Genomic DNA, 24,164 nt, shown 5'->3' on the forward strand with positions numbered 1-24,164 from the left:
GGCGCCGCGCTGCTCCCGAGGACACTGTGTCCCCGGGGTCTTGCTGGGGCTCCAGGGAGAGGGGAGAGCCAGGGAACCCGCGGGGCCATCTCGCCGGGGCAGGCTGGTCAAGTCCCGCGTTGTGACGAGACCTTCCAGTGCGGGCGGCTCGGCCCGGGGTGTCGAAACCGATTGCTGGCGCTGCCCAGGGGACTTCTCCTTTACAACCGATGGCTTGGTAGTGACCGGTGCCTCTCGTGGTCTGCTTCTGTGTCCCCGACAACCGCCCGAACCAAGACTGACCGTGGTCGCCCTGCTCGAGCTGCATACTTTGTGTGGACCCGGAGACCGGCTCCCGCGGGCGGTTGTCAGAGCCGGCTGTGTGCCTGGGGAATGGAGGCACGTCCGTGTGGACGGAGAAACCGCCCCAGCCCGGCACCGGAGGGCACGGGAGGCTCCCCTCGAGCCGCTCCCGACGGTTTGGGTGTTCAGTGTTCCTTGTCTGCCCGAGAAGGCACGGGACACACACACACACACACACACACACACACACACGGTGTTTCATTCCAGGTCCGGGGTCTCGGCCCAGCTGTGAAGCCAGATTAAGAACCCTGGTTTGCCGGCTTTTGTCTGGCACTTGAGGATGCCAGCCGAGATTGAGAAGCATAAATTGTGTGTTAAGTGGCTTGAAGGAGAGGGACTGGCTTTTCCAGAGCAAGTGCTGACTCTTTGTGTTTTCTCTAGGGGGAAACTCGGCCGGTATCCTCCTTGGCCGGGAAAGGTGAGTGTTTTGCTCTTCAAAGGATGATATCTAAAGTTGGGTTTGAGGAGGTGGAAAATGTAAAGTGCATTTCCCTCAGTTTCTAACACTGAGTGAAACTGGGCCCATTCAGATAACACTCATATTCTGTAGTTTCAGTTATTTTTTAAAAAGGCAATACAATATGAACCAGATCATTTAATCTGCAGTAATTGCTTATTTCTTGAATCAGAGTTAGTTTATGAAATTTGTTGTTAACCCTGGGAATCAATTCTAATTTCAGCATATTTTAGATTTATGCTGAAATCTAACAAAAGAAGAAAATAAATTCTCCAGGAAGAGAGAAGTCTAAATGTAGGTTAGTGAAAAGCCAAAGTATTTTTGTCCCGACTAAGTTTAAATCTTCTTCCCCTGTTACCATATGTGCTGCTCCAGTGCATCTTTGCAGAAGTTGGCATTCCACATTTTGCATGAGGTGATCCATCATAGCTTTCCAAGTGTTCTGTTTTTATATTCTTGCTTGGAATCCAGGAAATGTCTTTAGACTTTGCAATATGGTGTTTTCTGTGCCTCAGTTGTTCTTTATTTTCACCATTTCATGTTTCAACTCTTTGTGCACCAGAAGTATTTTGAAGAATATTTCTTTGGTAATGACATTGACACATTGAGGGGAAGTGATATTGATCTTAGTTTTAACTGCTTGTATAACAGAGCCATTGCAGTAAAAGGGATATTGTATCTACTGAGCACTGCTACATGTTAGCTACAGGGAATTTCCAGAATATTTGTACATTTCCACATATCTCAACTGGAAAGTGCCAGACATGAACAAGTTCTAGGCCATATATTCCTATTCTTTCCCCATGCCCCTTTAACAACTTAGAGCTGTAGAAACTTTTCTAGTGGGGTGCCATATTGCTATCAAGTCTTTTTTTTTCCCCCCTTTTATTCTCTAGATTGTTAATCCACCCAAGGACTTGAAGAAACCACGTGGAAAGAAATGCTTCTTTGTGAAGTTTTTTGGAACAGAAGATCAGTGAGTGGTATTCATCAAGTATTCATGTTGTCGTTGTCTTTGGGCATTTCCCTGAGTCTGAACTGCCAAAAGAATATTCTGAGGATCCTTAGTTCAGGCTTCTTGTAGTACATAAGAATGGCACATCATCTGGCTTCATGCCTAAATAAAATGTGCTGTTCTCATCTTGCAGAAATTGTCCTGGGGCCAAAAGCAGTGTCAGGTAAGAACTAGGCTTCATGATCAGAAGTAAGAACTTCTGCTTAAGATAGTTTCTCACATCTTTCTTTACCAACTCCATTGGCACTTCCTTTTTTTTTAATATTTATTTTTTAGTTTTAGGTGGATACTATATCTTTTTTTTAATATCTTTATTAATTTATTTTTATGTGGTACTGAGGATTGAACTCACTGCCTCACACATGCAAGCCAAGCGCTCTACCACTGAGCTACAGCCCCAGTCCCAGACACTATATCTTTATTTTTATGTGGTACTGAGGATCAAACCCAGTGCCTTATGCATGCTAGGCGAGCACTCTACCACTGAGCCACAACCCCAGCCCCTGCAGTTTCTTTTATAAGAGCCATGTTTGCTTCTCTTTTAGTGGGCATTAATATTTATTCATGAAGTCTATAGTGAAAGCTAAAATTTCAGTTATCTTAATAAATGTACTTGTTTAATTTTTTTTTCTCTTTTGCAGTAGTAATACTCTGACATTTTAATAGTAAAGCTCAAGTAAAGGGATCCAGGACCATTTATTGTAGATTCTTTGGCTTAAGGTCATATAAGAAGTCACACTGAAGGGAACAATGTGTATTAACTTGAATTTCCAGCAATTTTTTTTAGTTTTGTCAACACTACATCAAGTTGATTATCTGTATCTAGCTAGTTTGCTTGATTTTTTATTTTTTTTAAGTAGTTGTATTTCTATTTGATTCTTACAGGAAAATGTAACTTTGGGTTTAAAAAAAAAGGTCTGACTTTTCTGATAAATCTGACACTGATGGTTAAAATATTTATTCTTAGAAAACAATATATAATATTACATATGAAAATTCCTTATGAACAGTATGCTTTCCTCATTCAGGAGTTTATACATCAGTGCTCTTCCGGGTTTCACATTTGCCTAGTTTGTTGACCTTCATGATACTGATAAACTCCGCCCCCAGTTCTCTGTCACAAACCAATTTACCAGCCTTCTGGTGGCAGTATTTCCAGGAGTTACTAGCCTTGAGCTGTGAGAGGAGAACCTGTGAAAGAGGGAAAATTCTAATTCCCTAAAGAAGAGTGTCCTGGTGAGATTGACACTGAAGGAACTCCAAGGAAAGTGAATGTTGTGGTCCCTGCCTTTCAGATGCTTGGTTGTGACAAGACTTAAATAGTTCAGATAAAATTATGTGCAGAGTTAGTGATGCAGGTAATTATGAAAGGCTTCTGGAAGAGGGAGAGGTCAGTAGGAAACAGTAAGGTCCAGGAAGACTGATGGAAGAAACAAGCCACAAATCCAGTTCTGTAGGATGAATAGTGTTTGGGTGGGCAGAAACAACAAGGGTAGTTCAGGCAGTGGAGATACTGCTAAGCTGACTGGCCTGAGAAGGAAGAAGCTCCCTGCCTAGGGTAACTGGAGCTTGGGAGTAATTGAGGCAATATATTTGGCTAAATCTGGTTGACTCAATGAAGAATTACACGTTTCTGAAACAAAATGGGAACTCAGCCAGATTATAGAGGACCTGCAAGCCATGATTTGGTAATTTTTTTATTGTTGAAATGCTAGATGAATAAACTACAATCCCTATGTGAGAAATGAAACCTAGGAAATTGGAGTTGAGTGAACTTGAATGCTCAGCCAAGCACACAGGTGCAGCCAATAACAAAGGATGTGCACACTGAACACAAACAACCTGCTACTAATGACAGTGATATGAGTTCTAAGTTCATGACTAGGGCTCTTTGGAGAGTTCGTAAGCAAATGGATATAGGCAACTGCTAGGTGTAATAACCTTAACCTTTTAAACTCCCTTGATGGAGCTCTACATAAAAAGCTACTTAAGGCTGAGCATGATGGCACACACCTTAATTCCAGTGACCTAGAGACTGAGGCAGGAGGATTGCAAGTTCAAGGCCAGCCTCAGCAACTTAGCAAGACCCTGTCTCAGAAAAATGTAAAAGGGCTGTGGGTGTAGCTCAGTGGTAGAGTGTATGTTTAACATGAAGCCCTGGGTTCAGTCCCTTGCACCACCACACCCCAAAAAATATATATTTAAAAATTAAGGTAACTGTGGGACTTTTAATACAGTTAACTTGGAGAAACAAAGGGTAAGGATTTAGAGAAATGCTTCCTTAATGATCAGTGTTAAGGCAGATCTTATTTAGTATCTTCATAATATCAGAAGGTAAGATATCCAGATTGTCTGGTGGCAGCAAATTGCTTTGAGGAAAGAACTCAGGATTTGTCACCAGCCTAAAATGCATTCAGACCCTGGTCTCACCTACTCTGTGATCTGGGCAAGCTGATTTACCTTCCTAAGCCATTGTGTCTGGTGTGGTTTGGTAGATAGCAGGTGTTCAGCAACATCACGTCAGGATATAGATCTATTACAGGACAGAAAAAAAGATGGTAAGAAGAAGCAGACAAGTGGATATAAGAAAAATGTGAGACACAGATTATGCTCCTGAGAGCAAGTGAGTATGTGTATATATATGTTTGAAAAGAAAGGAAGCTGAGTGGGCAATTCCTAAAGAAGTTATCCAGGTATGCTTTTCTGACCAAAAAGGCTTTGAACATGAAATAATGTATTGCTCCACCTTTATGTAAAACTATAGTGTGCCTCTCCAGGAATACCATGTGCTGTTCAGTTTGTGCTTCCATGGGGATCTGATAGAACTAGTGAAGATCCAGACAAAGGGACCTAGCAGACAAAAGAGTAGGACTCTTCAATATGGGAAAGCAGAGACTGAAAACAGCATGATCGGAACATTTGAACCAGTGGATGGCCTTTAGGAGTTGACACTGCACGTGGAATATTGTGTGACTATGCTCAGGACAAATACAGAGAGTCACTTCAAGGTAATACAGGTAGTATAAGTGGATTTTTAGGGATGAGAACTGATGTTTGAAGGACAAAGCTCTAAGTGGCTGTGGTAGAGGCTGGACTTTACCCTTAACACTTCATGTGGGAGGGGATGAGTGTGGCCTATCCTGCAGTAGGGGCTCCATTGATTCCTCCACCCTCACCCAGTTAAAGAGGGTCTGACCCCGTGGTATTCCTAAGAAATATAGTATTCAGTCAGAGATACTCAGTTTCAAAATTAACACACTACTTATGGGATAAAATATGTAACTAGAATTCTTCTGGCAAGGACTTTTGTTAAGAATAAAGTGATTAGCTCTGGGGCTGGGGTTGTGGCTCAGCGATAGAGTGCTTGCCTAGCACGCTTGCCTAGCATGTGCAAGGCCCTGGGTTTGATCCTCACACCACATAAAAATAAATAAAATAAAGGTATTGTGTCCAACTACAACTAAAAAATAAACATTTAAAAAAACATGGTTAGCCCCTTGCAACAAGATATAGGGTGATTCTAATACTTTTAGAATCCCGAATTTTCTTTCTCAACTATAACTTCTCACAAATTGTGTGGGCATCCCACTGTGAGGAAGAGAGAGCCAGACCTGCCTGATCAGATGTCACTGGTGAGGACAGAACTTACTAAGATGGCTGGGTTCACTTGCCAAGCCACATAGCCAAAACAATTGCCCGTGATCATTTAAAGAACCATTTTCATGTAAATACAAAGGAGAAAAATCACCTTATTATAGCATTGCTAGTTCCACCATGTGACCACAACCAAATATTAAGCATCAAATGTATGAGAGTCAACCTTGGACAGTTTGATGGGTGATGGTCACCCACCAAAGAAGAGATACCTCAGAATTTCAAAAGTTTCATCAGTGGCAGTGGATCGCACAACAGAGAGTGTGTTAGTTTAGTTTGCAGGTCCTTAGAAGTTACCAGAAACAAGCCAATTCAAAAATACCATTGACAAATAGTAGGTACCTTGCAAACTACCTCTGAGTTCCCATAGCAATCTTCACTTCTGATCTTTATTGCTGCCCTTTTAGGAAATGGATGGATTTGTCTTGGTTCTTCTCCCCACCCTGCCTGATGAGGAAACTGAGAGGCCAGGGGGTTGCCGGTTTTAGTGATAAGATGTCCAGGATTCCAGCCTGAGGTGCTTTGTACATCAAGCCACATCTAAGGTGGGATAGGCCTGGCTGAGTGTGAGGTATCTGAGTCAATACTACAAGTAACTCTTCTAGAAACAGATATCTGAGTTAATGCTGAGAAGCCTAACAGTTGGAACCATGCAGGCATCCCTTTTCACCTGGAACCAACTAGCCTGCTTTCCCTACATCTAGCACCATGTAACAGTTGGAGAGTTGAGGCAAGTGGATAGTGAGGGCCACTGTTCTAGATTCAGACAGCAGTGTCCCCATGCCAGGGCACAAATGCTCTTCTAGAGGGTGTCAGTTAGCTGCTGCTGTCCCAGCAGCAGCAGGAGCAGTTCCTGGCCTACTGGGGACTTCATGGATAAGCATGTGTCATATGATGGAATTTTAGAAACTGGCCCAAAAAGAACTTGCCAGTCATTTATGAATGTAGGCAGTATAACCTAAAATTCTCATCCAGCATTTGGGAATGTTTTCAGGGTTCTGAAACAAGGTCTTATCTATATAAGTCTTTGTTAATGTCTTTAAGATTACATTTGCTTGAAGTTAACTGAGGAATTCCTCATTTTCTGTGCATATTTTCTGATGCCTGTATTTCTGGATAGTTTAGATTTGGACCTATAACACCACAGTAATCCCCAGTCTTTTAATTATTTTTTAAAAAAGACATAAAAGAAATTGCTTATTGAGTACTACTCACAAATCCATATGAAGAAGGGAACCCATATTCTTCTGACCTTGACCTTGTAATTTCCTTTGGATTTTGTGCCCCATGTTCATTTTCTTTTTCTCGCTGTGTCCATGTCATCCCCCCACACCCCTCCACCCAGCTTCAAGATTTCAGTACGGGTCATTGTGTCAAGATGAAGGTTAAGTCACATGTGAGAATCTTTGAGATTCGTCATAGACTGACATCTCTAATACAACATCTATGTACATGATTTTCATTTAAGGGAAGAGCAGATCAGAGTGTTTGAAAATGCTAGTTTTTATATTCGTTGGTAAGTTTTGAATGTGAAGGAACTTTTTAGGACACCAGTTTGAGTTGGCTGCTCTGGGATGCATTATGTGCAATTACATCAGCTAGGCAGGAGCTCCCCTCCAGAGCAAGTCTCCAAATCATAGGGAACATCTGGAGTTGGAATAGCCCAAGTTCTACACAGGATCCTTTAGTACAAATTTGATGGGTTTTGTTTGTTGGGGATTAAACCAGGGTCTCATGCATGCTAGGCAAACACTCTAGCACTGAACTACATCTCCAGCCCCTGACTTGTTTTTTATATATAATACAGATTTACGGTTCCAAAAAAAAAAAAAATTAAGCAGTAAACAAGAAGGCAGATCCAATCATCCCCATCCCTCAGCTGCCCAGATAGATAGCGTTTCCTGTATCATGTCCCTCCAGAGAGATTGGTGAGGCATTGAGAAGTTGTGTGTATTCATTTTTTTCATCTTCACATGAGTGGTTGCAAGCTACACACATTGCTTTTCTTGCCTTTTCCCTTTAGATAGTTTAAGGGGCCTTCCTTTTCCTTCTCTGTAATGGCCTCTCAATTAATAGTTACTTTTTTTTTAGTTGCTTACTACCACAAGCAAAGTATAATTACTGCCTTCTACATAAAAGCAAATCCTCACACTTTAGACAACCTGGTAAGTTTGTTCTTTCTGATTTCCCAGCCCACAGCAAATTAGACTGAAAAGGTAAAGCTCCGCCCAGGCATTGGGAGGAGCATATGAGGAAAATCACAAGTTTCAGCTTATTATAAGGAAAGAAACTGAATAGTCTTTTAAGTCTGGGAGTGTAGCTCAGTGGTAGAGCACGATAAGCATGAACCAAGCCCTTGGTTCTATGCCCAACACAGGGAGAAGGGGGGTGAGGAATCATTTAAAAACCAACAACAAAACAAATGCTAAAGCCTTACCAAGTGAGCCTTCCAGCACCTTTTAACCCATTGATAGGGGACCACCCCGCCACATGCCTGGAAGGCATCAATGATTATTTATTGATTGCCTCTGAATCAGAGGGGTGCTCTGCTGAAGTTCTAGCTGGAAAGCACATCCACTTTAAAAAGAGGGAGGTTTTGTGGTATAGCCTTTAGAGAAAAAGTCTACCAAAGTGATTTAAGCTGGGTTCACTTAAGAGGTAATCCTAGGAGCAGATGAGCTGGTGTTTGACTTTCTGATGCCCCAGGATGCCTCTCCAACAATAGGTCAATTTCCTAAGTTTATTAATGTTTCTTGCCTTTATCCTTTTAAAGTCTTTTTTGTAAGTCTTATTTGGACTGTTTAGAAAATTATTTTATAATTTCAAAGATGGTTGTAGAGAGGAAAATTTCATTGTAGTATCTCAAATTCCTATCTTGAGGGTAAATGGAATTTTGAGTGTACTTGCTTCTGGCAAAAATCAGTAATCCATTTAAAATGCTTCAACAGAAAAAATGGGGGGGGGTGTTGATTTATTGGTGCTTCCTCCATAGATGTCCTTGCCTTTGCATTTTGTCTGATTCAGAGATTGATGCAAGGCTGGGTAGGAGGTGGTGATGGCAGTAGCAAGAAGGAGTAGGTGGGATTAAAGCTCTTGGAGCCTGTTGTCCCAGCTCCACAAAAACCACCTTGTTGATCTTTTCCTGGAAACTTGTACAGGTCTCATCTACCCTGCAGCTCCTAGGAGGGTGATGTGGGTCCTGAATGCCATGGCTCTTAAACTTCATCCTGATACCACGCAGTTAATATAGCAGCTTAACTGACTTTGCGTCTGATTGCTCCAGCCTGTCCTTACAGTCAACTGTAAATGCAGGGAGAGGCAGGGGAGTCAGTTCAAAAAATAAGGGGTAAGATCTCCTTTCTTCTCCCTGGGATTGGACTCATTGACTTTCTTGTGTCAAATTGCAGACTTTAAGCTGAGTTAGTCCCTGGGAAGCATCTGTTCTATGAGGCCAGAGCTCTGTGTCCCTGTGAATTGTTTGGATTAGCTATAGAGGAATTGTCTCACTCTCATTTGGTGACTTGCATTTGCAGGCTGGCAGCCCAGGGCTGTCATGTTGTTCTGACCCACCATCATGGCTTTTACACAACACCCAAAGTACAAGTGGCTATTGTGGGTTGTAGCATTATTTCTGTATACAGAAGTTTGCACTTTCAATATTAGTGCATATCCTCCAGCCTTCTCTAAGGAAAGAACGTTTGAGTAGTGAGATAGCCCAGTTTCTACATCCTTAGCCTGACCCATTTTTTTCTGAAGGTTACACTATGACACTGATGAGTATTGCAAGATAAAACATATGTTAATTAACTGATATGTTGCCAAGCCTATAAATTCTCTTTTATATTTGAATTTTCTAAGCCAAATGTCATTCAGGGAAACCACAGAAAGCCAGTTGTTGCAAACTCGCTCAGGTTAGTGTGGTAGGCCAGGTATTCCAGAATTGATGACTCGCTACTTTTTTCAGTTTGAATGTTACATGTTGATGTTAGAAATTAAAAATTAGATATCAGAGGAGTGCATTCTACCTTGACTTTCAAGAACAATCTCATTAGTAAAGGCCTCCTTTTGTAACTGCTGCCCTCATCCCAAACCATGTTTTGTGTGATTTAGTAGCCATGGATACCATCATTTATGATCAAATATAGGCTCAGCAACTGCAAATATCTGTAAGAGCCACCAACTTTAGAAGGTGCTGGATTTCTTTATCTCTGACCACATCCCTGACTCTTGGTTGATGGGCAGAACATAAATCTGGCTCAAGTTGTTGACAGGCAGCAAGTGTTTTCTTACACACTTACCCTGCCATGGTTTATGATGCTTCCAGGGACTCTGATTACCAGGGATGCATGTGTGGCTTTTGTGCTGAACAGTGAGACCATCTCCAACTTTCTCTTGTTCTGAGCAAGTGGCTGGGTATGTGTGGTTGAATGTTGAAGCTAGTAAATGAGAATAGAAACAATAGTGTATAACATACAATTTCATGTGAGGTATGTTCTGATTTGTTATAGTGGCTGCTGTGGTGGTTTTCATTTACTTATTTCAAGAAAATATACTATAGCCTCAAAAGTTTGGGATGGTTGAGTACATGTTTTTTAAAAATGTCAAGCCTTTTTGAAATTCCAGTTAAACCAAATGGATGTTTGCATTCTGCTCTAGTGAGATCTTTGGTAGTTTTCAGCATTCACAGTATGGATCACATACCCTTTCTCTGTTTTCTGCTAGTGCCTGGATCAAAGTGGAACAGCTAAAGCCATATCATGCTCATAAAGAGGAAATGATAAAGATCAACAAGGGTAAACGATTCCAGCAAGCTGTGGATGCTGTTGAAGAGTTCCTCAGGAGAGCCAAAGGGAAAGACCAGGTGAGAGAAATTCCAATTTTTCCTTTTACACTAGGCCTGTTATTTTGCATAGTTACTAGAAGATTAAATGTCACCCAGTCCCACAACTCTATTCAGAGATGCCTGGAGAAGGCAATACTTCAGTTTTAAGGTATTAGCCTTTGGCTCATCAGCTTGCAACTCCATGCCTGTGGCTCACCTTCCAGAGTAGCTTGTTGTTGGGGAAGTTTTGTGGACCAAGAGGAATAGCTTAGCTTTCAAGTGCAGCACAGAGCATAGGGGCATAGCCTCTGGATATGTACCCTTGAGTTTAAACCCCACCTCCTAGCTTTGGCACTGTGGACAAGTGACTCAGTTCTTTTTTTTTTTTTTTTTTAATCTACTTCCCCCAATGTAAGTGGGGGTGACCAAGGAACCTGTGTCATAGGGTGGCTGTGAGGATGATTCACAGAAGTGCCTGTAGCAGTGCGCGGCACCTGTTGGTGGCAGCAGCAGCTGTTGTGTGGCTATCATTATTATTATTAAACTTTCAGACATCATCCCACACCTCTGCTGATGACAAGAGTCGGCGTAATTCCAGTGAGGAGAGGAGTAGGCCAAACTCAGGTGACGAGAAGCGCAAACTTAGCCTGTCTGAAGGGAAGGTGAAGAAGAACGTGGGAGAAGGAAAGAAGAGGGTGTCTTCAGGCTCTGCAGAGAGAGGCTCCAAACCCCCTCTGAAAAGAGCCCAAGAGCAAAGTCCCCGGAAACGGGGTCGGCCCCCAAAGGATGAGAAGGTTTGTCTTACCACCGTAGCTTCTGGATTTAGTGACCTCCTTGTGTGTAAGGTAGAGCTGGACCATGCAGCATGCTTCTGCTCACCAGTGGTGTGGAGTCCTGTCCTGAGTGCTGCCTTGAAGAAGCCCGCAGCCCAGATGAGAGATGGACGAACAGGCCTGAGTCCACCTGAGCCAGTGTACACAGGCTGGCTGGGAAGGGCTAGTGACAAAGGGAGAAGATGCCCCAGAGGTGATGGCGTGGATGTCTTGGTACAGTGGAGGACAGTTAGGCAAGCAGAGATGGGGGCAAGTGTTCAGTAGATTGTGGAGGGCCTGTGGTCTTCTTAAGCAGGGGACCCCGTGCAGCTAAGTGAAGGTGGCAGTGTGCGCCACGCATTACAGGTTCGAAGCCAGGTACACATTCGTGAGGGGCAATAGTAAGTCTTAAAAAAGAGTATGCTCAAGGTTCAATGGAGGAAGCCTCCCTACAATTTGGCAACCAGTTGTATAAAGGATGAATGTGAAAAGGGAGAAGAAGGTAATTGTCAGCTTCTCTTCTGAGAAAATAGTGATAAGATCCTTACACACAGAGGAGTCAGGAGATGGAGCTGGCCCTCCAGGAAAGAAAAGAGGGCAGTTCCATGTGGGATTGGGGTTTTTGATTTGTTTATTGTTATGCTAGGTGTTGAACCCAGGACCTCACACAGGCTAGGCAAGTGCTGTACCACTGAGCCACACCCCAGCCCCTAGTTCTATTCTGAATGGAATGAATTTGAGGTGCAATCTAGATAGGACTAGACATGTAGGCTTGGGAGGCAGCCCTGGAGGAAGGATGATTGACTTCATGAGACTGGATGAGCTCGCCTTGGGAAAGTGAGAAAGAAAGGCATAGGCTGCTCTGCAGAGAGAAGATGTGGTCTGCGATGGTAGCATCTGAGGCGCCAGCAGGGTAAAATCAGTGGGAATGTTGTGTCTTTCTCATTCTCGCTGACAAAACGTAGATCCAGTCTCTGAAACCCAGGGAGAATATCTAGATGAAGGGTTCTCTCACACAGGAGAACTGTCGGCAGTCGGATAGAAGAAACAGAACCCAAATGACCAGCAGGAACAGTGGGTGACCAGACCACTGGACATCAGAGCATGGTTGGCAGATTCAAACACCAGTAAGGCCAGGCAGGCAGCGAGAGCAAGAGAAGCTGCCTGATTGGAAGAAGAAATGTTCGAAATGCAGGGAGAGCAAGTTGGGAGGCTGAGGCAGAAGGATCACAATTCCAGGCCAGAGTCAGCAACTTAGCAAAGCCCTAAGCAACATTAGGGAGACCCTGTTTCAAAATAAAAAGTAAAAGGGGCTGGGAATATAGGTCTGTGGTAGAGCTCTTGCCTAGCATGTGTGAAGCACTGTGTTCGATCCTGAGCACCATATAAAAATAAATTAAAAATAAACGTATTTAAAACAAAAAACAGCACTTTTTGGGTCCAAAGGAGCATCTCTGTGGCTGCCACTGTGTATGTAGTCTCTGTTTAGAGACAGTCTGTCTCACTGTTAAATGGCCTAAAACAATAGGAAAGCCCTTTCCCCAGTGACCATGAGCCAGGAGGTGGAGAAAACTGCCAATTGCAGTATGCAGGACACTTCAAGGGAGTGTGATCTAATCACAGTAGGTGTCATGTGGCTTTTGAGTTGTCTTCCCAGGGATCCAGAAGGAATCTGGGCTGTCAGGTTTTATCCTGTTTTTCACATTCCATATTGTTCTAAAGCAAGTATCTCATCAACTCCTATGTCACCATGGAGAGAATTGGCTTCTTTTTGTATAAGGGTATGTATAGCGAGAGATTAGGACTAAGGCCCTGAGATGAATTGTGGCCCTGTGACTTCCTATAGCTGCATGACCTTGGCCAGTTCCTTTGCCTCAGTTTCCTCTTCTGGTCATTATTGTGAGAATTCAGTGAGTCAGTGGCCGAGCCCTAAGCAGTATATGGCTTACTGGGCATCTGACCATGGCTTTGCGTTGGTATTTCAAAGGTGGGAGACGGTTGTGCGCTGAGAGCTTGGTGGTGGCTTTAGTGCAGCCAGAGGCCCCTGCCCAGGCCGCCTTCTAAAGGCTTTCCCCAGGCCCCCAGTACAAAGGCATTTCTCTCAGGGCTGAGTTGGTCATCTGGAGGGTAATAACATTTAGTCATATTTCAGTCCAGGGGCTCTCCCTGCTGTTGACCCTTTTCAGTGTCCTTTCTGCATAGCCTTTGTGCTTGGCCTAGCCTGTGGTGCAAGGATGTGTTCTGAGGACGGGGTGAATGTGGGGAGAGGCACAGGTCAGACAGCAGTCTCAGCTCAGCATCTTCAGACGCACAGGGGAGCTGTGCCAGGGCACTGGTATTTTGATGCATTCTTCCAACCTGATCTATTCAGTAGCCTCAAAAGAGTGTGTGTATTTTGCCATAGTAGTTGTCATTTGACTGGCAAGCTCCTCTCAGAAATAGAGCAGAGCACAGGCTGATAGCTGGGCAGAAACACAGGTGAGTCATTCCAGGCATCATCTCCTGCCCCATAGGTAATAGTTCAAAAGGTTGACCTGGATCTGGGAGATTACATGCCGGCAGGCCAGGCTGGATGTGGGCAATGTCTAGACTTCTGTTGGTGAGTGTGCTGGGCAGTGTGCTCCCATGCTCTTGCTAGGGTCCTTCTTTCCTAGTCCTAAGCTGAGAGCAACAGCTCTGGGCACCAACCAGCACAACAGAAGTAGTGTGGCCAAGCCTGTGGCTCTCCTAATATTTCAAACTCATGCAAAGACCAACAATTTGGGAATTGTACTTCATGCTGGACCCAGAGCTATGTTCATCTTGCTCCCATACCATCTTCCCTAGAGTTGCACGGTCCTTAGCCATGTGTGACCATTTGAAGGGTTCTCTCACAGGAGAACTGTCAGCATGTAAATTATACAGAGTATGATTTAAAATTCAGTTTCTTGGTTTAAAATTTAAAATTCAGTTTCAGCTTTTTTTTTTTTTTTTTTTTTAAGATATGGGGGTTCCTTCTGAAGTCACTACTGTTTCTTAATGGTCATTTAATATTCATTATTGCTATAAGGAACTTTTCCTATGACTTTGCTGACAACACTGCAGGCCATATCAGGCTTTCTGATTACCTCCTTCCTACTCCTCAGTTGTGCTAGGCTGGTGTCAGGTACGCCATATGACACATGATTAGAGGCTTCTGTGTCAAAAAGCACAGATATCCAGCATGGCCTTCGTTGCAGAAAATTCTTCTGGCCAGCACTGCCCTGGGTCTTTTATTTCTCCTCAAAGCCTCATTATTCACCAAATGTGTATTGAGCAGCTCCCCCACGAGCCAGCCATCTGGAAGGAAAGCAGTGTGACACAGACGAGGCCCCTCACTTCTTCAATAAGTATTGAATCTCAACTATGTGCCAGACTTGGTTTCTGGCATAGGGTAGAGAATGAACAAAACTGGCAAACTTCTTGCTTTTCTAGAATATACTTTTAATAGCACAAGCCCTACAGCCAATTTCCTGAGTTTAAATTTGATCTACTGCACTAATGGCTAGCTCAGTGACCTTAGCCAAGGCTATTTAAACTCTCCACATCTCCATTTTCTCTTCCATAAAATGAAGGTGATAGCAGTTCTCTGTCATGAGGTGACAGGGGTTATGTGAGACCATGCATATAGCACATAGGAAGCCCTATGGAAGCATGCTGTTATTAGGGTCAGAATCGACATTCCAGTGGGGGAAATACAGGTAGGTCAGGTAAAGCCTTTCTGATCAGGGACATTTCAGCAGAGACGTAGCCTGTGAACCAAGCAGACATCTGTTGGAAAATATTCCCAGCAGTGCAAAGGCACTGAGGCAGGTGCATACTTGATACGTTTGGGGAAGGGGTATAGCCAGTGGAGTGCTGGTGGGTGAGCAACTGTTGAGGGAGAGAAAAGAATTGGGACTCAAGGTTAGAGATTATCCTGTGGCTGGTATTACAGACCACATAGAACCCTCCCTATAGGTTGCCATAAGAAAGTGTAGGCTGTGCTGTGTGAGGTGGAAAGCTGGTATTCAGCAGAGAAGTGCCGTGGACTGACTCAATTTTAAAAAAGATTGTCCGGCTGCTGTGCAGTTTTAGACTGTGGAGACTCAGAATGGAAGCAGGGAAATTTGTCTTGTAACCAGTCAAGTAACTGGTGGTGATGGCCAGAGTTTGGGAGTTATCAGTGAGGATGGTGAGGGGCCGGGTAGATAGCCAGCTATAAAGCAGCAGTCGTTGCTGGTGGGTCAAAGAGGGAAGAACCAAGAAGGACTGCCAGAGGCCTTGGCCTGGTGGATCAGTGGAAAAAGAAGTGTGGGCCGGGGAGCTGGAGAGTTCCTGGGGCACATCCAGATTCACATTGGCACCCAGATGGACACGTCAGGAGAGCACAGGGGTGGAAAGGGAGGAGGTACGAGGTAACACTGAGCAGGAGGGAGAGGCTGAATGGGCTGTAAAGCTGAAACAGTGACCTTTTGCCCAGGAGGAATGGGCACCAGGCAGTGTACAAGAGGAGTAGCTCCTGGGTGTGTTCTAGTTTCACCATGTCGCAGCTATAAAGTTTGGACAGTCTGCCTCACCTGCAGCTTTTTTTTTTTTTAAGATATGGGGGTTCCTTCTGAAGTCACTACTGTTTCTTAATGGTCATTTAATATTCATTATTGCTATAAGGAACTTTTCCTATGACTTTGCTGACAACACTGCAGGCCATATCAGGCTTTCTGATTACCTCCTTCCTTGTGAAATGTAGGCACAAGAACACATTTTATCATTTCAGGAGTGGAGAAGAAAGGCTCGCTTTGTGTCTGCCAGAAAAGCATGCTGTGTTTCTCCAGAGGAACAGTCTTCAGAATCTTGCCTGGGGATGGGCTTAAACTTAAATGTAGACCATGGGCTTGCCAGGGCTTAGCTCAGGGCTGAATGTGACCAAAAGGAAGCAAAGTGTCCTGATGCTCTGTCTTTCCTCTATAGGACCTCACCATCCCTGAGTCTAGTACCGTGAAGGGAATGATGGCTGGACCGATGGCCGCGTTTAAATGGCAGCCGACAGCAAGCGAGGTAAAGAGCTCTCCTGTGTCCCATTGCCATGTCAGCAGGTTTCCTGGCACTACTGAGATTCTCTCCACCCCCCCCTTTTTTTTTTTTAATTGTTGTTGTTGTCTTTGTTTAATGGCAAAACAGTAGAGAAGTCCATTAGGTAAAAAGGAAAACCCTGACCTTTGGTGTGTGCATTACATTTGAAGTAACTGATTCTGAGCATTGGTCTGCTCCCTCCGCCACCAAAGGGGGATCATTCCACACATTTTTTTTTTTTTTTTTACTTTATATTTTATAAACATCCTCTCATTGTCCATAAATACAACTCTTGATTCAAGTTTAATAGCCTGTGATTTTATGACTGGTATTGCTCCACCTGCTGCTGGGACTCTTGTGAGCAGCTGTGGAGGTCTATATTTGTAGCTACTCTGTTCCTGTGTCAGAATCTACACATGGGAAGATGAGCCCTCAAGGGTCTGGCCTCAGACACAGGAAGGCCAAACTCCCAAACTGGAAGAGTCCTAGGAATCACTGAGGCCTAGCCTACTGGGTTGTCTGAGTGCCTCATGAATATTGAACACTGAAATACTAGTGTGCTTGTTTAATATTTTCCCACAGTGTTACTGGAATAATTTGTATACCAACCTGGCAAAAACAGATGTCCTTCTCCACTTGAAGCTAGTTTTTCCCTGGGTAGGACGGTAGTCTTTTCTTTATAACAGGCTTAGGTCAAAAGTGGGAAGAATTTCTAGATAGCTGTAAAAGGGACTAGATCAGAGGCACTGCAGCTGAATAGAGTCCAGGTCCAGGTAGGAGGAAGTACCCTTTGGTGGAAGGTAGCTTGCTTAAAATTGATTGTCTTCTGGTTTCAGCCTGTCAAAGATGCAGATCCTCATTTCCATCATTTCCTGCTGAGCCAGACAGAGAAGGTGAGTGGCCATGTGAGGTGCCCAGCCCTTCTTTGGGGGCCATCCTCCTGGAACCCCTTGACCAGTGTGAAATTTAGGCTCTGGCCTCTTGACCAGTGTGAAATTTAGGCTCTGGCCTAACCCAGAGCAACTGGCAAAAAATCACAGTGTAGGTCCATGAGGAAGTCATGTGATGCTGAGATTAAAAATAAACCAGAATAGGACTGGGCTGGGGCTCAGTGGTAGAGCACTTGCCCAGCAAATATGAGGGCCCTGGGTTTGATCCTCAGCACCACATAAATAAATAAAATAACGGTATTGTGTCTAGCTACAACTAAAAAAAAAAAAAAAAATGTTTTAAAGAGTAAAAAATAAACCATAATAAAGCTTTTCAAACTTGGCCAGCTGTATGGTAGAGATATTCAGAGTCACCTTTAGAGGCCAGGGAGAAGCCAAGTATTGCAAGCTGTCCACCTCTGTGCAGCAGCCTGTGTTGCCTGGGAGACAGTCCTCTGGTCTTTCCCACATTCTGCAAAGCCATGGATTAGGCTGGTCCTTGCTAGGATGATAGTGTATAGATTTTTAGTTGGACAGGTATGAGTTCCAAGCACAGTCACACTGACCAGCTCAGTAAGTCTGGGCCCAAGACTACACGATCTCTGATTCTCAGTTTACTAACAAGATACAGAACCTGGTAGAGTTGCACAGAGGATTGAACAAGATAACGTGTGTTAACTGTCTAGCATCTCATTTGGAGCTCAGTAAAATTATATAACAAACAAGCAGGGTGGTGGTGCACATTTGTAATCCCAGCCACTCAGTAGGCTAAGGCCAGAGGATTGCAAGTTCCAGGCCAGGCTTGGCAATTCAGCAAGACCCTATTCCTAAAAAATAAAAAGGACTGGGGATGTAGCTCAGTGGTAGAGTGCCCTGAGGTCAATCCCCAGTGTTGAAAAAAAATTATATAGCAAATAGTATTCGATGTTAACTCCCCACTTTAGGCCTGACTTTTCAGGGAAATTGTAATTAAGACCTATTAACCATTCTACTTAACAAATGCTCTTTCTCCTCCCTGTTAGCCAGCTGTCTGTTACCAGGCAATCACAAAGAAGTTGAAAATATGTGAAGAGGTATGTAGGTTCCATGCATGTTTTGATTTTCACATGAGGCCTTGCTGTGGGCTGGCTGACTGGATGATTTGTGCTTCCTGTCCCTAGGAAACCGGTTCCACCTCCATCCAGGCAGCAGACAGCACAGCCGTGAATGGCAGCATCACACCCACAGACAAAAAGTAAGAGCTTTGATAAGAAGGCCTCCTAGGTTCTGCTGGGGAGTGGGAGGTGACTCCTCAGGGACCCTTAACAACACTCTGTCCCAGCCATTACTGGGATCAAATGGAAAGAGGGAATATTATAATACTTATTGACAGTGATTTGTCTGGGAGCAGTTTGACTTGTAGGAGACAGAAGTGGTCGTTTAAATCCATACTGTCTCCCTTGGGCATAAGCTTAATGGTTGGTTTCTGTAACTCTCTTTTGAGTCTTGAAGCAGGAGATTCTCAGACTTGGCTGTGCCTCATAATCACTAGAAGTTGGCTTATAAAGCACCAGCTGCTGGCATCTACTCCTGCCCAGGGCTTCTCGGTCATTGGGTCTGGGGTGGAACCTTGAGAATACATATTTTTAACAAGTAGCAGATACACTGCTGCTGCTGTTGCTGTTGCCAGTCAGGTGGCCCCTCTTTGGAAACCACTGCTTAGCAGACCCTTGACGAAAGCCCCAAGATTGGCCTCTGGGGTGGGGCAGGCGGTGGGAAAGGGATTAAGATATTTGAAATAAAGCAGGTTGTTCTGCCTTCCCTAGCTCTCCATGGTGTTGCCTGTGGTCATTGCTCTATACCTGCTTGCTGCTCTTAAACTGCCCTGCCTAGGTCAGGGGCAAGACCATCCCCAACCTGAGCTTACCCCTGGACTTGCCTTTGCTCCTCCTCTGTAAGCCAGTTGTGTCTCCTGCACAAAATAACAAGTCTGAATTTCCAATTTGTTCCTTCCACCCAGTTCTTTCCCGGACTAAAAACAGCACATCTTTTACTTTATGATTTTTTTGTGATGCTGAAATCACTAATTTTCTAAGTTATATTTAGCAGTGAACTTCCCATTGTGGAATAAGGAGATAGTATTGTTGTGTGCTAGCAAAAGGGGGAATAACCGTCATCCATTCATTAGTGACAGTGAGGTAAGTTGTAAAAACTGCCAGGACAGGGCTGAGGACTCTTGTTCAAGACCTTGGTTGCCCCTTTAGTCAGTCTTTTTCCAATATGTGGCATTTGAAGCCAATTGCAAAGAAAACCAGTTGTGTTGCCATGCGGTCCACATCAACACCTCAGGGAGGCTTGCCAAGTATGATAGTCCATACCCACAAACCCAGCACTTGGGAAAATGAGGCAGGGTTACAGGTTCAAAGCTACTTAGTCTTGGCAATTTAATCAGACCTTGTCTCGAAAGGAGTGGGGGCCAGGGCCTTGAGATACAGTTCAGTAGAGCACTTCTCTGCCTGCACATGGTCCTGAATTCAATCCATAATACTGTGCGGGGGGGGGGGAAATACTAGAAGCTTTGTCTATAGGTCTATTGGGTTTCCTGCACCATGAAGAAAAGGAAAAAGAACTAACCTGAATTGATCTAGAATCAAGGAATGTTGTACTACCCAGAGAGCGTAGATGGCAAAAGATACCATTGTGTTTTTAAATCTTGGCATGAAACTTAACAGGTAAGGGGCCTTGTTTTAGTGAAGATAGTAGTGGGTTCCATCTTCAACATTGATTCAAATGAAGTGAGCTGGGACAGGGAGGTGTAAGCAGTGAGTATTCCAGGGAAATTGGGGACCTCTGAGTAGGAAAGCTAGTTTGCATGGGTGACTGCAGCTATGATTCCAGAAAACCAAAAATATTAAAACATTATCCAACTAACTCTGAGTCAAAGTAGAAAGCTGTAGAGGATGTCTAGAGCTAGGAGGAAACCCAAATAAGAATGGGAAAGAATCAGAAATAAAGAGGCGTTGACCCAGGGCCAGTGGCACATGCCTGTAATCCCAGTGACTCAGGAGGTTGAAGCAGGAGAATTATGAGTTTGAGCCTGTCCCATGCAAGAAGAGATGAAGTTCAAGAACCAGAAAAGACATTTGGGAAAGATGAAAGTCATCTGCAAAAGCATGTAGAAATAGCAATAGTAGCAACTAGCACCCAAGCTGTGCTAGTTTGCAGGAAAGAGCAGGTGAGGAAATGGAGCTAGGCAGACTGTGGCTGCTGCCATTTGCTTCAGTCACAGAGCATCATGATGGGCTGCAGGGATGTAGGGGAGAAGTAGGCATGGGAAGAATTTGTACAGTAGGAAAGATGGGTTCTAAAGCTTAGGCCAAGGACTTTGCTTTGGAATAGAGGGACAGGGCTCACCTCTGCTGACAACAGAAAGAATAGATAGGTAAGACTGAAAGCCAGAGCCTGGGAGAACTGAAGTCAGAAAGGGGAGATGTGGACTGATCCTGCTTCCTGTGACTGAGGAAGTTGCCTGGCTCTGGATATATTGCCTCTGTGACTTGTCCTGGATCCTAATGTACTCTGAAGTGGCACTGGAAAGCCTAGGACTCAAGGTGGCTGGGCAGGAAGTTGTTTGAAGGCTGAAGATAGGTAACTGCTTCCCCACTGTGATGTGGTTATAAGCTCAGAGGCTCTGTCAAAGAAGCAGGGGAGCCCAGTTGGAGGGCTTGCCCTAAGCTGTCCAAGCCATACTTCTTTTATTGCAGCCCAGGGTTTAGAAATGCCTGCTGGCATTTGGGGACACTTTTAGACTCAGTAGACCAGCAGTCAGTGTAACGAACACAGCACACCTATCAACCTGCTAGTAGTGTTTCTAGCAGCCTGAAGTCCCATTCCCAACATTGTGCTTGCAGGAAGGACACATCCTCGCCCTGTTCCTTCCACTCCCCAGAACTGATCAGTCCTTGTCTCTTTCAGGATAGGATTTTTGGGCCTTGGCCTCATGGGAAGTGGCATCGTCTCCAACTTACTAAAAATGGGTCACACGGTGACTGTCTGGAACCGGACTGCAGAGAAAGTAAGCATCAAGGATGGGGCTTTGGGGCCTTGGAGTATGGGGTAACTCTAAAGACAGACATCTTTCCTGTCGTCTTTACTCAGCATTCCGTGTGGAGTAAAGTAGGAGAAGCCACACTTAGTCCAGCAGGTGGAATGTAGATAGGTAAACTTAGAATGTTATTATCAAAGCTAAATGTTTAAAAATACCCATGGATATAAAACAAAGGATAATTTCCCCTACTCCCTTCTGTTACCTGGGATGACTCCTGTTAGGTTTGTATAGACATTATTTCATGCATATGCAGGTACTATGTGTATGTATTACATTTGTGGTTGGTGAGTACTGTATTGTGTCATTCGTGTAGAGCAGGTAGGTAGATCTCCTTTGTTCTTTATAGTGGCTACTCCATGTTCTGCCACGTGGACCTCTTGAGCAGTGCCCTGCAGCAGAGCATTCTACAGTGGCAGAGAGATGCTGTGTCTGCTATCCAGTGTAGGAGCCACTGACCACAGTCGGCTATAGAACACTTGAAATGTGTCTAGTACAACAGCACAATTGAATTTTTAATTTTATGTAATTTGAATTTAAATACCCTTGTGTAACTAAGGCTGCTGTATTGAACCATATAAATATAGAGGTTTAGAACTTAAATTGATGGCCTCTTGCTTCAGGGGACCCACACATGCTCAGAAATGAAATTCTAAATCTGTGAATTTGTACCTTTTGTAATGGAGAGAGGCCATGGCTCCTATCAAGTTCTCATTCAAGAAAAGGTAAAGAACTATATTCTGAGTACTAGGAAACTAAAGCCCTGTATTTCTTACAGAGTGAAGAAAAACTCAAATAGTACATCCTCTTGAGGCACGTGGTGTAGTTAGCACGTATTTGTGACATGCCGACGTGTGCACAACAAGACACTGTCAGCCCCATAAGCATTAAGTGGCAGTGAGGGCTGAGGTGGGGTGTGACTGCTCAAGGAGATAGTGGAGCTCTGACTGATGGCTCTGAATTAACAAAAACTACCTAAGGGTTGGGGTGAAGCTCAGTGAGAGAGCACATACTTAGCAGTGCAAGGCTGTGGGTTTGATTCCTAGCACTTAAAAAAAAAAAAAAAAAAGTTCTAGGCAAGTTAAAAATTAACTTCACAGAATAAAGCACTTTTCAAAAACAGCAGAGTTGTGGGTTGGCGAGGGTGGCTGGGGAAACAGGCACCAAAAGCCAATCTCAGGTAGCAGCTCTGCAGGTGCTGGGCTTGGATAGTCACTGTGGGGACCTGAACCCAGGGACTTGTAAATGCTAGGAAAGTACTTTATCAATGAGCCATACTCCCAGCCTTATCTTTTTCTCTTCTTCTTCTTCTTCTTTTTTAATAATTTAAGATTATGTGGGGACCTGAGTCAGGAGCAAGATCTCAGGCCTGCTGGCTGGAGACTTTGTGGCTCAGACACTCTTCTTAGCCCCTGCTGCTGCTATTGAAGGCGAGGAGAACCAGGATGTCTAGACGAATGTGGTCACAAGGACATGGGAGAGTCAGCAGTTTTGTCTAGGGAGCATATTTCCCTTGATAGAAGTGCCTCTGGCCATCCTGCCTTCCTGACTGGAAACTTGTGTCATCAACATGACCTTTCCAGATTTACAGACAGGCAGCAGAGCAAAGCAGTTGTGAATTTAGGCTGGAGTCAGGCAAACCTATGTTCGGGTCCTAGCTGCGCTTTCCTTCTTCTGCTAAACTCTCCTTCCCTGAACCCCGGCATCCTCAACAGTGAGGTGACCATGAGGAGAGCACCGGCCGGGAGTCAGTGCAGTGGTCTAAAAGTACTAAGCATGGTGCTTGTAACAAATTGCTTAGTGTCATCTTTAAAAAGCCTTATTTAATACAGATGGCAATCCCTGTAGAATTTTTTTTTTAAAGCTCTTAATGAAGGTGATCCTCTGATTCTCCTGGAATAATAAATAAAAATCATAGTTTTAATTTTCAGAAAAGGGAGAGCAATAAGAAGGACCCTCCCAAAGCTTCATTACTAAAAAGGCTGTTGTGGAAACCCAGGCCCAGCAGGTAGACTCAGCAGCCTCAGACAAGGGCAGCATACTGGGAATCGGAGGCACATTGAGGGACTGGTCAGAACAATATGTTTAGGACAACTGGTTAGAAATGTGGGAAAATGCTGCTGGGTGTTGTGGCACACGCCTGTAATCCCAGTGGCTCAGGAGGCTGAGACAGGAGGATCATGAGTTGAAAGCCAGCCTCAGCAAAAAGTAAGGCACTAAACAACTCAGTGAGACCCTGTCTCTAAATAAAATACAAAAAATAGGACTGGGGATGTGGCTCAGTGGTTGAGTTCCCCTGTGTTCAGTCCCAAGTACCCCCACCCTCGCCTCCAAAAAAAAAAAGAAATGTGGGAAAATTCTAATCTCACATCCTACCACTTACTAAAATATGTTCCAAATCAAGTACTTGATTGATTGATTGATTTTGGTGTTGGGTATTAAAGCAAGGGAGAAGGGGAGGAGGCCAGCCAGCTCTCCTGGCTTAACCAGAGTCTCATCCCCACTCCTTTGGTTTTTTTGTTTTTTTTCTCACTAAGTTGCTGAGGCTGGTTGAACTTGTAATCCTCCCGTCTCAGCCTCCTGAGTCACTAGGATTATAGCTGTGCACCAAAGTGCCTGGCCTGAATTAAATTTTTTTTTTTTTTAAAGAGAGAGAATTTTTTAATATTTATTTTTTAGTTTTCGGTGGACACAACATTTTATGTGGTGCTGAGGATCGAACCCAGCGCCGTGCACATGCCAAACAAGCGTGCTACTGCTTGAGCCACATCCCCAGCCCTGAATTAATTTTTTTAAAGGAAAAATAAACCAGAGGGAAAAAAATTAATGTAGGTCTTTCTGAGCCTAAAACAATAAGAATCACCAAAGAAAAAGATCATAAGGGACTGGGGTTGTGGCTCAGTGGTAGAGCGCTTGCCTAGCACATGTAAGGCACTGGGTTTAATCCTCAGCACCACAAAAAATAAATAAAATCAGGGT

General features: G+C 44.1%; 1 protein-coding gene across 3 annotated transcripts in view; it reads left to right on the forward strand.

Moving 5' to 3' along the window:
• Positions 1–617: 617 nt before the first annotated feature.
• Positions 618–24,164, forward strand: part of Glyr1 (glyoxylate reductase 1 homolog) — a 29,388-nt gene continuing 5,841 nt past the window's right edge. For 2 of the 3 annotated variants that reach the window (XM_048789203.1, XM_048789204.1), the window contains exons 1-9: positions 618–760; positions 1,696–1,775; positions 10,191–10,329; positions 10,842–11,084; positions 16,071–16,157; positions 17,009–17,065; positions 18,124–18,174; positions 18,262–18,335; positions 21,056–21,155. In XM_048789203.1, the coding sequence (XP_048645160.1) occupies positions 623–760; positions 1,696–1,775; positions 10,191–10,329; positions 10,842–11,084; positions 16,071–16,157; positions 17,009–17,065; positions 18,124–18,174; positions 18,262–18,335; positions 21,056–21,155 (969 nt within the window). In that variant the 5' untranslated portion in view covers positions 618–622. Of the gene's footprint in view, positions 761–1,695; positions 1,776–10,190; positions 10,330–10,841; positions 11,085–16,070; positions 16,158–17,008; positions 17,066–18,123; positions 18,175–18,261; positions 18,336–21,055; positions 21,156–21,808; positions 21,911–24,164 lie in introns of all 3 variants that reach the window. The other variant, XR_007342607.1, reaches the window with a different exon arrangement.

Source organism: Marmota marmota, unplaced genomic scaffold (assembly GCF_001458135.2).
Source record: "Marmota marmota marmota unplaced genomic scaffold, marMar, whole genome shotgun sequence".
NCBI lineage: Eukaryota > Metazoa > Chordata > Mammalia > Rodentia > Sciuridae > Marmota > Marmota marmota.